Consider the following 14719-nt stretch of genomic DNA (forward strand, 5'->3'; position numbering starts at 1 on the left):
TAAAGTATAAGTGAGGTCAAATGGATTGCTCACTAAAAATCTGGGATCAAGTTGTCTGATCACAGATAGACACAACTCTCTGAATTGCTGCATACATACTGTATAATGTTATAATAATTTAAGCATTTCAGTTACTGACTACTGCTCTATATATTTAGATTATCCTGCTGGCCTTCAAACTGCAATGACAGAGTATACCAATATTTAATAAAAACCGCTAATCTCTTCTTTCAAACATTAAGAAAGCCAAAATTCTTTATGTCTGACAGAGACTCGTGATATTGTGCTTCAAATATATACACTTACCAAAAATAAACTGGGAAGTTTATGTCTAGTACTGTTATACGTTTAAATATAACTGACATGTTAAAATACAAGGGGTGTAATTATGATAAACTACACAACAGTGCCAGTGTAGATAATATCATTTATCAATCCTGTGGTCCCCATCATTCATGCATTTACAGTTTGGGAATACAGTGACTGCAAAGAATAATAATCCATAATAGCTACATTTTCAAGTCTCATGCTAGCTCACTAGACAAAATAATAATAAAAAATGTTAACTGTAGAAAACTGGAAAAATGTAAAATTTTATTCCAAGAAAATTAACAGGCTACACAGATAAATTTTGGCAAATGCAACTTTATATTGAAATCCACACATCTGTACCTTAAAGAAGGAAAGACTCACAGACTCTAATGTATTTTTAAAGTACCAGAAATCATATTATATGCTTCCACAAGTTAAAACTTAAATAATTTAAAACAACTAATACACCAAAATGTGCAGAAAGTATAAACAAGACTGTGCCTTCAGTAGAATAAATGCTTCACAAATTGTGGAAGATATCATACCAAGGCTGCGGTCTCCCTATGACAGCTGTTTTAAAATATAAACGTACATCAACTGCCTGTGTTTCTCAGAACAAACTAGAATGGACAGCACACCTAGAAAAAAATACATCATCCCAGTGATGTGCATACTAATTTTGGGAACCATGGCAGTAAAAAAGGAAAGAGAGGATTATGTGGTCTTTCATGCACTCCCAAATGACTAACCAGAGTTACTGATTCAATGTTCTTTGCTTATTTGCTTCATTGTTAAACAAAATGGAAGATAGTAGATAACCCTTTAAGGCAACATGTGTTTATACTGTATAATTATGACTGTTCATGTATGACTGGGTATTACCTAGGTTAATGTTGCCTAACAGACTGATATCTTACTTTTTAAAAAATATAAATAGGAATCCAATAAACTTTATCCCAAATCAGCAAAAACCACAGAATACTGTTGAATGCTAGTAATTTAACTGTTATGGAAATGGCATTTAGAAAGTGTAATATATTTCCAAAAAAAAAGAGTAAAGTCTAATTTGAACAAAAATACTGCTTTGAAATGCTCCCCAAAACTCATTCACAAGGCAAACGATTTGTCAGTGTGATAATCCAATAATGCATGGCACATCTTTAATCAGTTACAGTACTTAGAGTTCCCAATTTTCAGTCTTTGCAAAACAATAACTGTATGAAATGTTTTAAACATCTTCAGATGTCTAAAATTAGTTTTACCAACACATTAACCTCATATCAACTTAATTTATTAAGCTGTCCAATGCTAATCGTTTTGATGGTCTTATTTAAAGTAGTGATATACACAGCATTTAGCACTGATACTTAGCATCTGCAATCATTATCTAGATTTCAACCACATAAAGGAATTCAGGGCAGTTGTTCAGTCCTTTGTTCTTAATTACAAACCTTCACCATTGGTCAGCAGGAACACTTTTGAGTTTAAAATAGGATTATAGGTGAGCTATTGCAATGATTGCAGAATGTTGCCCAAATCCTTACAGCTGCTGACTTCCCACTCTTGATTTTCTTCTCAAGACATGGCTACAGGCCACACAATTGCTTAGCAGAGAAAGGGTAGTGTTTCACAAGGCTAAAGATTTACAGATGCTCCCTCATATAACACAGTAAGGTTCCCTTGGTAACCTGGATTTTCTGCAGTAAAGAAGGGTTGTACTGAAACAGCGCCTCAGCTCCCTGTTGGAGAAAATGCAGACAAAAGGATTGATTCCAGCCTGGGCAAAACTCATCCAGACAGCGGCTGTTAGAAATCCCCCTGGTACAACAGGCCCTCTTGCAAAAACTCTCCAATAACAGGCTACCAAATAGGGACCCCACAAGGTCAAAAAGAGGAATGTCATAATGTAAAACATTCTGCTGATTCGCTTTTCCATTTTGAACTCATCTAAGACCAGTAGCCTTCTCCTGCCTGTGGTGTTTGCATTTTGCCTGATTCCCAGCAAGGTCGGTGGTGTGGGACCTCTTCCAAATCCAGCCAGCCAATTAGCTGCTGCTTGCCCACTGGCTCCAGGGCCATGGAAAGTCCAGTTCTGGCTCACCGCGGCAACGAACTGGACTGGCTTCATTTTCCTGCGATCGTGAACAAAAAATATCAGCTTGAGGTAGACAAGCTGTGTGGCTAGGAGTATAAGGGCAAGAAGAAGCATAAATCCCAAAGAATCATTGGCCCTGAAAGAGCGATGCTGGAAGGTGCACTGGTCCTCCTCCCTAATGAATGAGTAGGTGCCCACGTCTAAAACTGGGGGGAAAGCCATAGCTACAGAAAGGGTCCACACCATACAGATAACCGCCAAACAAGTCCAAAAAGTCAACCTTTTTGTATAAAACCGGTGGTGGGCAATAGCTAAGTACCTGGTGACACTTATGCAGAACAGCATAAAAGCAGTGTGGAAGCAGGACAAAACCCCCAAAAAGGCAATCACTTTGCAAGTAAGAGTCCCATACGTCCAAGTAGAGCCATTTTTTACTGAGGTGAAAACAAACGGGAAACAAATTGCAGATCTGAGGATGTCTGAGCAGCAAAGATCCAACAGGAAGTAGTAAGGAGCTCTATGCAAGGTCTTATCTTTGACTAGCAAAATGGAGATCAGAAGGTTACCCACCACACTGACTCCTATTATGAAACCCAGTGAAGTCAGTTTCAGAAAGGCTGTTAAAGGAGAGAGATTTTGTAAAATGTTGTCAGCTGCATGGCTGTAGTTCGCCATAGATGGATGGATGATATGGATATTGCCTCAGTCAAGTCTTATGATCTATATATAAGAACAAGGGAAAAATAGATCCATACATCTTACTGAAAATGTAATCCACAAACAGAACAGATCTTGTGTCTAGTCATACAGTACATCCTCTTTTCTTCTTTCTGACTTGTCATGCCATCAAAATATCTGAAAAAAAAATTAAACTATCAGTTCTTAAGTTAATAAGTAATGATGTCAGAAAGAGCTTACAAAGATGTTAATTTATGGGGATTCAAATTAAGTTATAAATTTGAATACTATTTGTTTTTATATACCACGAGGCATTTATACATGACTTGCATACTTATTGTATAATATTTTGGCTTACTTGGAATTGAACAGATTTGGCTAGTGTACAGTTCCTGAACTCACCAAACACATCATCTTTGGTGTATACCTTATAATTGGTAGAATATACAATTTTGTAGTTCATGCCTCAGAATTTTTAAGAATAAAATGATCCCCAACTCAAAACTCCAGGAATTAAGCACTGGCATCTTAGAAGAAATCCTACAAGACCATTTTTATTTGGACATTACCTACGTTTATTTTACTTCTGTATATTTGTCAATGTTTTAGAGGCAGCTGCTGTGTAGATATGGATCGTACCCAAAGAAACCCTGTAGAATTTGTTTTTTAACCCAAGTCACCAAAGCACATTTATCACACAGTGTTAGCTCATGCCCATCAAAAGAAAATAGTATTCACTATTTTTTTTCCCTCTGTAAACCATCATTCTGTCATTTAGGCTATGAAATAAACACGGCTGCTAGACAGACAACAGCACTGTGCTTTAAAGGATTCCTCCCCTTCTCCCACCCTGCCCCCCACCTTTGTTATTACAAATCTTCCCAGCCCTAACATTATCTGTAAAGCCCCAGCATTATTATTATACCCTGGTTAATGTAAACATGGAAGGGAAAGGTGGAAAGGAAACACACCCAAGCAATAATTCCCTTCCATTGGAAGGGCTGTCTTTCTTCGGCTGTGCTTAAATAAACGTATAATGAAGGCATCTTTCTTTAGTTAATTAGGACTCCATCTACACTAACCCTGCCGGAGAACTGCAGCTGAACACATTTCATGCAAAAGAGAAAATAAAATAAAATAAAATAAAATACAGCACAACAAAAACTGCCTGCTGCTTTTCCAAAGCCAGGGGCACAAGCCCCCGCGAGTGCGATCAGGCTCCTCGGCTATTCACAAGAAGTGCTTCCTACGCCACCTCGGGCGTACAAAGGAGACTCACACTGAATTCCACTGGAAGCCTTCCATTCTTACCAGCCACAAAGCGCCTGATTGCTGCTGTGTAAACAGAGGCTGATCAGATCATGGCAACGTTTTAAAACCAAGAAATCCTCCCCCCACCCCCGGTTTCCCTCCCGTTATCCCCTCCGCCCCACACAGCGAGCTAGACAGGCGCACACATGCACAGCGATGCAGGGGGAGGCTTGCTTCTGGGCTGCAAGGGCGCCTGCGGGCTGCTGGGGCTTTGCAGCCCCATTCGCCCCGAGCCTGGCCGGCCTCCCCAGCCCAGCTGAAGATGCCTTGTCTGTGGCCACGTCCATTATGCAGTTTAGTTTAAAGAAAGAAAAAGCCCTTGGGGAGGAAGGTCTCTCCCCGAAATCCTGCCGCTGCACCAGCTCCGCGCCCCCCGCACTGCCCCCCAGACCCTCGCCTCCTACCTGTTGGCGCTGGCGAGCCACACACGCCACAGCGTCTGCTGGCTGTAAATTGCTAGTGGCTTTTGCTGATTCTCCCCTTGGTACCTGGACTGAGGACCGAGTCACTGGCTCTGGCGGCGCATGCTCACCCAGCCTCCTCCTCCTCCCCCCCTGTCGCAGCGGCACAGTCTCTCCCCGCCGCCGAGGTACTGGGCGGCTGCCGAGCCGGAGCTCGCGGGGAGCCAGCCGGGGCCTGGGGGGGGCACGAGGCTGCTGCCCGCTCCTCGTTCGTGCCTTTGACTCTCCCCTCCCCCTCCCGATCGGGCCTGGGGTAGGAGCCTGGCTCCTGATGGCTGGCACATTGCAGCCCCTTAGGAGGCAGAGCCCTGTGGCTTGCAGCTGCTGGGCTGCAGCCACTGGAGGTCCAGGCCTCGCCTCTCTCAGGAGGTAACCAGGCCAGCTGGTTCTCTCTTTGGCAACGGTAGAGCACGAAAGGGGCCCTGAGCCTCGAGCAGTCACTGGAAAGGGTGGGGGGTGCTTTGCAGAGGGGTGGTTGGGAAACACACATTAACTCCCCATCCCACACACACTAAAGGTAAATTGTGTCATGAAGCAAGTTTTGAGGACTCTAATGAAGACTTGCAGAACTGCCCATCATTCCTCTTACAGCTAAGGGTACCATATTTGGCCATTCAGACAAGAGGACACCCCTGAGAGGGAGTGTATCTTTATCTACCAACACACATTGTGTAAATGCACTATATATACTGGGGTCAGCAACCCCCCACACGCCAAGAATGGCAGGCGAGCTGGTTTTCATCACTACGCAAGGCCGGAGCTCAGTCCCACCCCTCCTCCCTCATGCAGCCAGGAGCTTGCTCAAAGCCATGCTGCCTGTGGATTAACAGCACGACCAGCTAAGGCCACCAACCACCACCTAAATGGTAAAGTGCTGAATCTTAGTTTATTAATGAAGCTTTTGTAAGTAGGACAATTTGTGACTTTAAAAAGTATTACCAGCACTTGGACCATATGTGGAGGTCAAAGGTCAAATTTGGGGAATCCGCCTTGGAAAGGTTGCTGACCCCTGATATATACTATGTCACATTAATAAAATGTGAGTTGGGGAAAAACAGCTACCAAAATAACAAAGATTATTTCAAGTTTGTTATGGAACAGCTTGTTGGGTAATTTTCATTGGGAAATTTTGATCCTGCGAGGCTTCCACTTGATTACCTTCTCTTCAGGTCAAAGGGAACTCTTTCTTGGGTGGATTTCTAGGGTTGAGCTCAGTATATGTAGCTCAGGCCATTCAGAACACAGTTATCTTGACATCATTAGTAGGTTGCAGTCCTTTCTGTTAACCTGCTGTCAAAATTGATGTTTGTTTGGGATTTGTTTCACTTTTAAAGCAGCCTTGAATTCAATGGCAAAATCCATTAACTTCAGTGGGAGTACACTCTAGCCCAAAGGGACTGCAGCAACTGAAAAGGGCTGCTATTGAAAGCAAAACCAAAATAACCCCCCCCCACCACCTTTGACGTGAGTGATTCACTTCAGATAAAATTCATCTTTTGTGTCGAGAGCCCACACAAAGCTTTGGCCCCATTTCCAGGGCTTTTGTGTTCAATCTGTGCATAGATGACGTGTGTGTACTCCACAGAGGGGGTTAATTTTATCCTTTAAAATTGACTGAGTGATTAAAAAGGTTATGAAAGTCACGTCGCTCCAAGGTATACAATTGTTACTCTATAATCACCTTAGGTAAGTTTCTGCATCCAAATACGTGTTCCCAAGCATATTGTTATACAATAGTTTTTCATATACTTATGGTTAAAAGAACTTTAAAGACAAATAAATGCCTGCTATGAGCTGGCAAATTAAATAGACTGATCAAATACACTGGAAGAATTCCCTGAATAGCTTAAAAATTATGTATTTTTGATAATCACATATCAGCTGTATCTTCAACATTCTGATTAGGAAGCAGGTTGTCTGATGTATAACTCGTTGAATATAATTGTTATAATATGCTCACAGGTAGGATTTATTCACAGAACACAGTGTGGTAATGTGTTCACTCAGTAAGAAAATACACATAAAAGATGGTCTAATACAAATTAATACCACTTACTGCACATGTGTAATTTCAGAGCCCAAACACCAAGGCCAGTAGGGAATATACTTTCACACAGGGTGAACTGACTTTAAGGGGTTAGTCTGCTTCTTCCAGTAGTGGGATCAGAAAGTACCAGGACCATGCAGTTAGAATATTGACATGGCTGGCTGGGAGATAAGGACAGTCTTGGGAAAACTCTAAACTGTGTTTAGATGGTATCCCTAACTTGAAATAATTTATGTAATTTCGAGTTTCTTATTTCAAACTTGGGGGGCCATCCAAATGGCACCAAAGTTTAAAATAAAGGCCGTTTCAAGGTTTGCATCACCCCTTTCACGGTGAGGGGTAGTGGAACCAGAATACTGTGCTCAAAATAGTGCTGCTATACCATAGTTTAAACATAACCTGGTGTGTCTGGAGCAGGTCTGGGAATGAGTTCTCTATCAAAGAGTGGAAGTCAGGAAAGAATTAGGGAGGTAGCCTGGGGTGTGTATCTCTCCAGAGCTCTGAGGTGAAAAGCCTGGAAGAAAAGTCTGCAAGAAGCAGGAACCAGCTGGGAGGAAGGCCTCAGCAGGGACAGGCCTACAAATCCAATATCATAGGTCTGAGCCAGTAGGAAGGCTGAGTGGAAGATGTTTTGAGCTTTAGTAAATCTGATTCTCGAAAAGAGGAGAGGTATTAGGGGAAAAAAACACCTTAAACAGTAGGCTAAATTCTGGCATGAAATCTCTTTTCAGCCTTTGTGCACTATTGTGTAAAGAACGTGCCAGCAGGAGCTCAATGTTGTTGAAGGCTGGGAGGAATGTATCTTCCAGAGATCATTTGCATGAGTATGCAAAGATGTGCATATGTGATACCTTGCTGAAGGCTGGGAGGAATGTGTCTCCCAGAAATCATTTGCATGAGAATGCAAAGGTGTGCATATGTGATACCTTGCAAACAAAGCCTGATGGGTAGCCAGGAAGCAATGAGGTTTTGCCTATTGCAAACATGTTGTAAAATCGCAATTTATGCTAACACTCAGCATAAGAATTGTGAAGTCTCACCAATGCTCTAAGTCATTGTGGGGGACAGGTCATCATAATTGCGTAAGACATGGATTATACAGGGGTCCTGTGGTTTAAAGCATTGTAAAGCAGGAGGAGAGAGATGTGGGTTGAGCTATTTAGCTGAGTGTCTTGGTCCTGCTTAGGCTTTGGCCATACAGCTATAAGCCTGGTTTGACTAGTCTCCCCCACCTGTTGTAAGATAGGGCTGGATACTAGTGTTTGTATCTTGTATAAGACTCTACTTTGGTAGATGCTGCAAGCTGAAATTGCAGGGTGGTGGCTAAAACCACTAAAAGCTGAAATGACAGGTTTTTGCTTCAGGTCAAACCCACAGCAATGGATGGCCAGTAGGAGGAGCAGTGGCAGACAGGCAATATGACTGGCAGATGGCTGGTAGGAGCAAGCAGAACACTGGACCAGCACAAAGGTGGCCTTGTCTCAGGTCCATGAGGAAATGCATCAGCATGGCTACGTCTACACGTGAAGCCTACATCGAAATAGCTTATTTCGATGTAGCGACATCGAAATAGGCTATTTCAATGAATAGCGTCTACACGTCCTCCAGGGCTGGCAACGTCGATGTTCAACTTCGACGTTGCGCAGCACAACATCGAAATAGGTGCAGTGAGGGAACGTCTACATGCCAAAGTAGCACACATCGAAATAGGGATGCCAGGCACAGCTGCAGACAGGGTCACAGGGCGGACTAGCACTTCTGGGGCAACAGCTAGCCGCTCCCTTAAAGGGCCCCTCCCAGACACACTCAGCCTGCACAGCACGCGGTCTGAGGAGCCATAGGCACACAGACCCCGGGCGCCGCAGTCATGGACCCCCAGCAGCAGCAGCAGCAGCAGCAGCAGCAGCAGCAGCAGCAGCAGCCAGAGGTCCACCCAGCCCTCCCGGCAGGAGCAGGGCTTGCCCTGCTCCATGCCATGCGGGAGGCAGCTGAGCACCTCCTTGCTACACCGGAGGAGGAGCTGCCCCCAGGGCAGCAGGGCTCAACCCCCAACCCTGCAGCACCCCGCCCCCACCCCCGCCTCACACGCCAGCGGCTGTGGAGCTACCCCACCAGCACCGACTGGTGGGAGCGGCTGGTGCTTGGGGAGTGGGACGACGACTGCTGGCTCAGGAACTTCAGGATGAGCCGTCAGACATTTATGGAGCTGTGCCAATGGCTCACCCCCGCACTCAGGCACCAGGACACCGCCATGCGGCGTGCCCTCACAGTGGAGAAACGGGTCGGCATCGCTATCTGGAAGCTGGCCACTCCTGACAGCTACCGATCCATGGGGCAGCAGTTTGGTGCCGGCAAGGCCACTGTCGGGGCTGTCCTCATGGAGGTAAGAGAACCCACGGGGGGAGGGCAGGGCAGGGGAGGGGGGCCCGGGCAGAGGAGGGCAGGGGAGGGGAGGGGAGGCCAGGGCAGGGCAGAGGAGGGGAGGGGAGGGGAGGGCGGGGGAGGGCAGGGCAGGGCAGAGGAGGGGAGGGGAGGGGAGGGCGGGGGAGGGCAGGGCAGGGCAGGGCAGGGCAGAGGAGGGCAGGGCAGGGGAGGGGAGGGCAGGGCAGGGCCACGCACACCCTGCTCACCCCTCATTGGTGCTGTCCCATGTGCTTTCCCTGCAGGTTGTGCGTGCCATCAATGCCCTGCTCCTGCACAGGCTCGTGAGGCTGGGGGACCCAGATGCCACCATCGTGGCCTTTGCCACCCTGGGCTTCCCCAATTGCTTCGGGGCTCTGGATGGGACTCACATCCCCATCCACGCCCTGCATCACAGTGGAGGACGCTACATGAATCGCAAGGGCTACCATTCTGTGGTCCTCCAGGCCTTGGTGGACAGCCGGGGCCGTTTCCAGGACATTTATGTGGGCTGGCCTGGCAGCACCCACGACGCCCGTGTTTTCCGGAACTCAGGCCTGTGCCGCCGGCTGGAGGCGGGGACCTACATCCCCCAGCGGGAGATCCCTCTGGGGGACACCACCATGCCCCTCTGCGTCATCGCAGATGCGGCATACCCCCTCTGGCCCTGGCTCATGCACCCGTACACGGGCCATCTCTCCGCTAGCCAGGAGCACTTCAACCAGCGCCTGAACCACGCGCGCCAGGTGGTGGAGCGCTCATTTGGCCGCCTGAAGGGACGCTGGAGATGTCTCCTGACCCGCCTGGATGCGGGCCCCAACAACATCCCCCTGATTGTGGGTGCCTGCTGCACCCTGCACAATTTGGTGGAGAGCAAGGGGGAGGCCTTTTTCCAGGGCTGGGCTGTGGAGGCCGGCAGGGCCGACGTGCAGCCACCCGCTGCCCCCAGTCGGCAGGTGGACCCCGAAGAGACCCGGGTCCGGGAGGCCCTGCGGGCCCACTTCGATGATGAGGCCGCGGGGTGAACTCTGCCAGGCCCCCCACTGCCCGCCCCTTCCTCCACCACACTCCCTGCCCCAACGCCCACACCATGAAGCACCCAACCGCACCCCCCTCCCACTTTTCCTGGACAAATGACAGCACGCACTTGTGGCTGAACTTAAACTGCTTTTTCTTTTAGAACTTTTTTTTTTAACTATAAATATAAAACAAGAACAAACTATATGCAACATGTGTGGAACCAAAGTAATATGTACAAATAAAACAATAGTAATAAAAAAGTGTGCTCAGTAATAAAAAGAAAACCAGGGAGGATAAAGGGGAGAACTATTTACATGGGGGGGATGGGGCAAACGGGGGGCACAAAATAATAAGTCCCAACTATATACAAGAGGGGGGCCACGTCCCGGGCCCCTCGCCCCTAAAGTCCGTCACTGGGCGTGGGCGGCTGGGAGCCCTGCCGCGGCCACAGCCTTGTCCGGGGCTGGCTGGGGGCGGGGCGGACCGGAAGATATGCCCGGCGAGTCTCAGCTGGCTGCAGGGGTCCCTCGGCGCTCCAGCCCTCGGAGGTGGGTGGTGGGGCAACGGTGGATGGGACGGTGACGGGCGGAGCAGCTGGTGGTGCGGCGGGTGGAGCAGGCACGTCGGGTGCTGCGGCGGCCGGCGCGGCATGGGGGGCCAGGTAGTCCACCAGGCGGTTGAAAGTCTCTATGTAGGTCCCCCATGCCTCTTGGCGCCAGGCCAGCGCCCGCTCCTGCAGCTGCAGGTGCTGCTCCGCGAGCTCCAGCTGCCGACGGTGGATGGCCAGCAGCTGGGGGTCCGTCGCTGTCGGCTGGTGGTGGCGCGGGGTCCGCCGTCTAGCCCGCCGTGGGGCCGGTCGGTCCTCGGCCGAGGGGCTTGCCTGGAGCGATGGCCCCGGAGGGCTCTCCGGGACCACTGATGCCTCGCCGGCGCTCTCTTCCGGTCCTTCTGATGGTGCAGGTGCGGGACACAGGAGAGGAGGGGGGGAAGAAGAATGGAGACAGGCGTTAGTGTGGGCCCCGAGCCGTGGCCTTTGTCCCCCCAGCCCTGTGCTGCAGGTTCCCCATCCCCGTCCCCGGGAGATGCTGCTGTGATGGATGGGGTTCAGGGGTCCCCCTGCACTGCACCCCGTCCCCTGGTGGGAGCGACTCTCACTTCACTCCGCAGGGTCTGACAGGAGAGGTTTCTTAGGCCACAGATGCCCAGTTTCTCCCAGGAGTGACAGCACCAGCTGTCGGAAGAGACAGTCCTTCCAACCCATCCTGGGGAGAAGACCCAAGGGGTGCCCCTCTGGGATGCAGCTTTCCCCCTCCTCAGGCTGGCTGCCTTCCAGCTTTCCCTTCCCCTAGCCTCTACCTGTGGCCCCCGCCCTCCCCCCCAGTTCCAAGCCAGCTCGGCTCCTCCCTCCTCTTTGTTCAGGGCAGAGGTGTCACCTGCCAGCTGTAGCCCCAGGATCATCCTTTGCCCCTGGGAGCTATTCGGCTCTTGTTGCTCATATCTAGCCTGAGTCTCCCTTTTGCACTCCCCCCACTCCATCACATGCTGCTGCTGCTGCTGCTGCTGCTGCTGCTGTTGCTGCTGCTGCTGCTGCGGGGTGTCCCACCCCCTCCTCCCGGGGGCCCCTCGAGGTTCTGCTCCCCCCTGCCCCGGGGATGGGGCATGGCACTATCGTGCGGGGTCGGGGGGGGGGGCAGGTGCTGATGCACTGCTGTGAGGGACATGGCCCTGCTGTCCTTGGGGCCATGACCATGTGAGCATATGGGGGGCCCTGGACACATATCTATTACCCCCCGCCCCTCAAGCCCAGGGGTGTAACCAGAGGCGGGTACATACCTGTCGGTCCACTCCCATGGTCTGGAGATCCCCGGGGGGCGGAGGCCCGGCTGCTGCTCCGGGATGGCAGGAGGAGGATCTGCAGCCCGGATTCTGTGGAGGAGGAGCCCCCCTCCTCCTCCTCCTCCTCCTCCTGCCGCGATGTCCCGGGGGTGGGTTCCAGGGAGGGGCCCTGGGGTGTGGGGCTTACCTCCGGGGCGGACTCCGGCTGTAGGGCCTGCTGGGGCTCGTCGGCCGAAGTATCAAGGGTGGCCGGAAGGGAGGAGGTGTGCCGGGGGCCCAGGATGTCCCTGAGCTCCCTGTAAAAGGGGCAAGTGACGGGGGTGGCCCCAGATCGGCTGGCCGCATCCCGGGCCCGGGAGTAACCCTGCCGCAGCTCCTTCACCTTACTCCTGACGTGATCAGGAGTGCGGGCAGGGTGACCCCGGGCAGCCAGGCCGTCGGCCAGCCGAGCGAACGCATCCGCGTTCCGCCTCTTGCTTCCCATTACCTGGAGCACCTCCTCCTTGCTCCAGAGCCCCAGCAGGTCCCGCAGCTCGGCCTCCGTCCAAGAGGGGCCCCGCTGCCGCTTGCCAGCCTGGCTGCCCGCCTGGCTGGGCTGGCTGCCCTGGCTCCCCTTGGGGGCGGTCCCCTGGGGGCGCTGGGGGGGCTGCCGGGCAGCCATGGCAGGTGCTGGCCCTGTTCTGGGTGGCTGAGGAACGTGCAGGCTGGCCGCGTGTCTGGGCTGCCGCCTGCACGTTCCCTCAGCTTCCTGCACAGGAAGGGAGGGGGAAGGGACCTTTAAGGGGCCGCTTCACGCGGCCACCATTGAGTGGAGGGGCTGGAGAGAGTGTCTCTCAACCCCTCAGCTGATGGCCGCCATGGAGGACCCCGCAATTTCGACGTTGCAGGACGCGCAACGACTACACGGTCCCTACTTCGACGTTGAACGTTGAAGTAGGGTGCTATTCCTATCCCCTCATGGGGTTAGCGACTTCGACGTCTCGCCGCCTAAAGTCGAAGTTAAGTTTGAAATAGCGCCTGACGCGTGTAGCCGTGACGGCCGCTATTTTGAAGTTAGTGCCGCTACTTGGAAGTAGCGTGCACGTGTAGACACGGCTCATGAGATGTCAGTGCCTGCATGACTGGACCAAGTTGTAAGTGGGGCATTTGAATTGGGGGTGTGGAGAAAGTAGGGTGTGTGGGTTGGCTGTTTACCATATTGGACTGGTGAGCCTGAGAGGCCAAGGACATCGCTCAATGCATTTGAGCTGGGACATTTACTTGAGAATTGGTTATGAACTCTGGGTGTGGTATTTTCCCAAGCTTATGCTAACTGACCTTTCAGCCTCTTTTATTGAAAGTTCTTTTCTCCACTCAGACTCTGTGCTTGCGAGTGGGGAAGCATTGCCTCTCCAAGGCAGGGGTGTGTGGGGTGTGTGAATTTCCCAGGCTACTGGGTGGAGGCTGGAGCCAGTTCTGTGTGAGATGGATGAAAAGGAACCCCTAGATGTTGAACCTGGCCCTGGTTGCTGCCAACTCCTTCCTACAGAAGGGTTACAATTGTAAGCTGAAATGCCTACACAAGCCTCTGCTGCAGCCTGACATACTTCAAAGAGAGTGTCTCTCTCAAGGCACGTCTCAATGAAGCTTCAGAGAGAGATGCTGATCTGCAAACAGTTGATATGCAACACACAAGTAGATCTTGTGCAAATGTCTAAAAATCTCTTATCTTTGTTCTACTTCAGACGCATAGATTATTCTTACCTATAGAATCACTTTCTTTCTTTACATGCTTGTCCACTAGGGAAATTTATATATGTGTTTACTGCAATTGTTATGATATGAAGTGTTGTTTTTTTTAAAACAAATATAGGATCATATCCTCAGGAACATTTAGTGAGATTCTTTAAAATGTTTCAAAACTACCTGGGCAACTTTTTTCACTGAATCCTATTGCATGTTTTGCAGAGATAAACATTTAAGGATGAAGAGGAGGTCATCAGAAGGCTCCTGGAGCGGCAGGATTCTGTTGGGAGACCTCCAGGCTCCTAACAGAAGCCTGCAATCTAGACAGCCTCAGACCAGGAAGTAAGCTGAAATGAGTTTTTTCTTAAATGTTTATCTCTCTGTAAAACATTCACCTAAAGATGGAAATAGTGAAACTCAGAAATGCCTCAGTATCTTAACTATTATTAATTTCAATAGTGGTTGGGCACCTAGGTTCTTTTAGACAATCCTGGTACGTACCTACCTCCATCTTCTGGACCCTCCTTGTATTTATAGATCTAGTTCTTAGCTCCACATTTTTAAGATACGGTATCTCTTTTGAGCCTGGGTTTAGTTCATGCAAATGCAGTAAACCCTTGATATAGTGGAATCCGTTTTACTGGACATCAGTAATAGTGGACGTCTGCTAGCCTCCTCCCTCCAAAAGAAAGTAGAGTATAGTATTGTACTGTACTGTAAATGGCAACTCACCAGAGCTGCTCACCACCCCATGGCTGACACTGACACTGCCTCCATGGGCTTCCTGGCTGTGGCTGAGACTGCCGCAGCTGCAGGGTCCCTGGCCATGGCTCA

The 14719-nt window shown here is 49.9% G+C and overlaps 1 protein-coding gene across 1 annotated transcript; it reads right to left on the reverse strand.

The window, feature by feature from the left end:
- Window positions 1–620: 620 nt before the first annotated feature.
- Window positions 621–3170, reverse strand: GPR85 (G protein-coupled receptor 85). Its single transcript, XM_074984094.1, has one exon. The coding sequence runs from the start codon at window positions 3080–3082 to the stop codon at window positions 1970–1972; it is 1113 nt and encodes a 370-aa protein (XP_074840195.1). The 5' UTR covers window positions 3083–3170; the 3' UTR covers window positions 621–1969.
- Window positions 3171–14719: the final 11549 nt, after the last annotated feature.

The sequence above is a fragment of the Carettochelys insculpta genome, chromosome 1, assembly GCF_033958435.1.
Source record: "Carettochelys insculpta isolate YL-2023 chromosome 1, ASM3395843v1, whole genome shotgun sequence".
Lineage (NCBI taxonomy): Eukaryota > Metazoa > Chordata > Testudines > Carettochelyidae > Carettochelys > Carettochelys insculpta.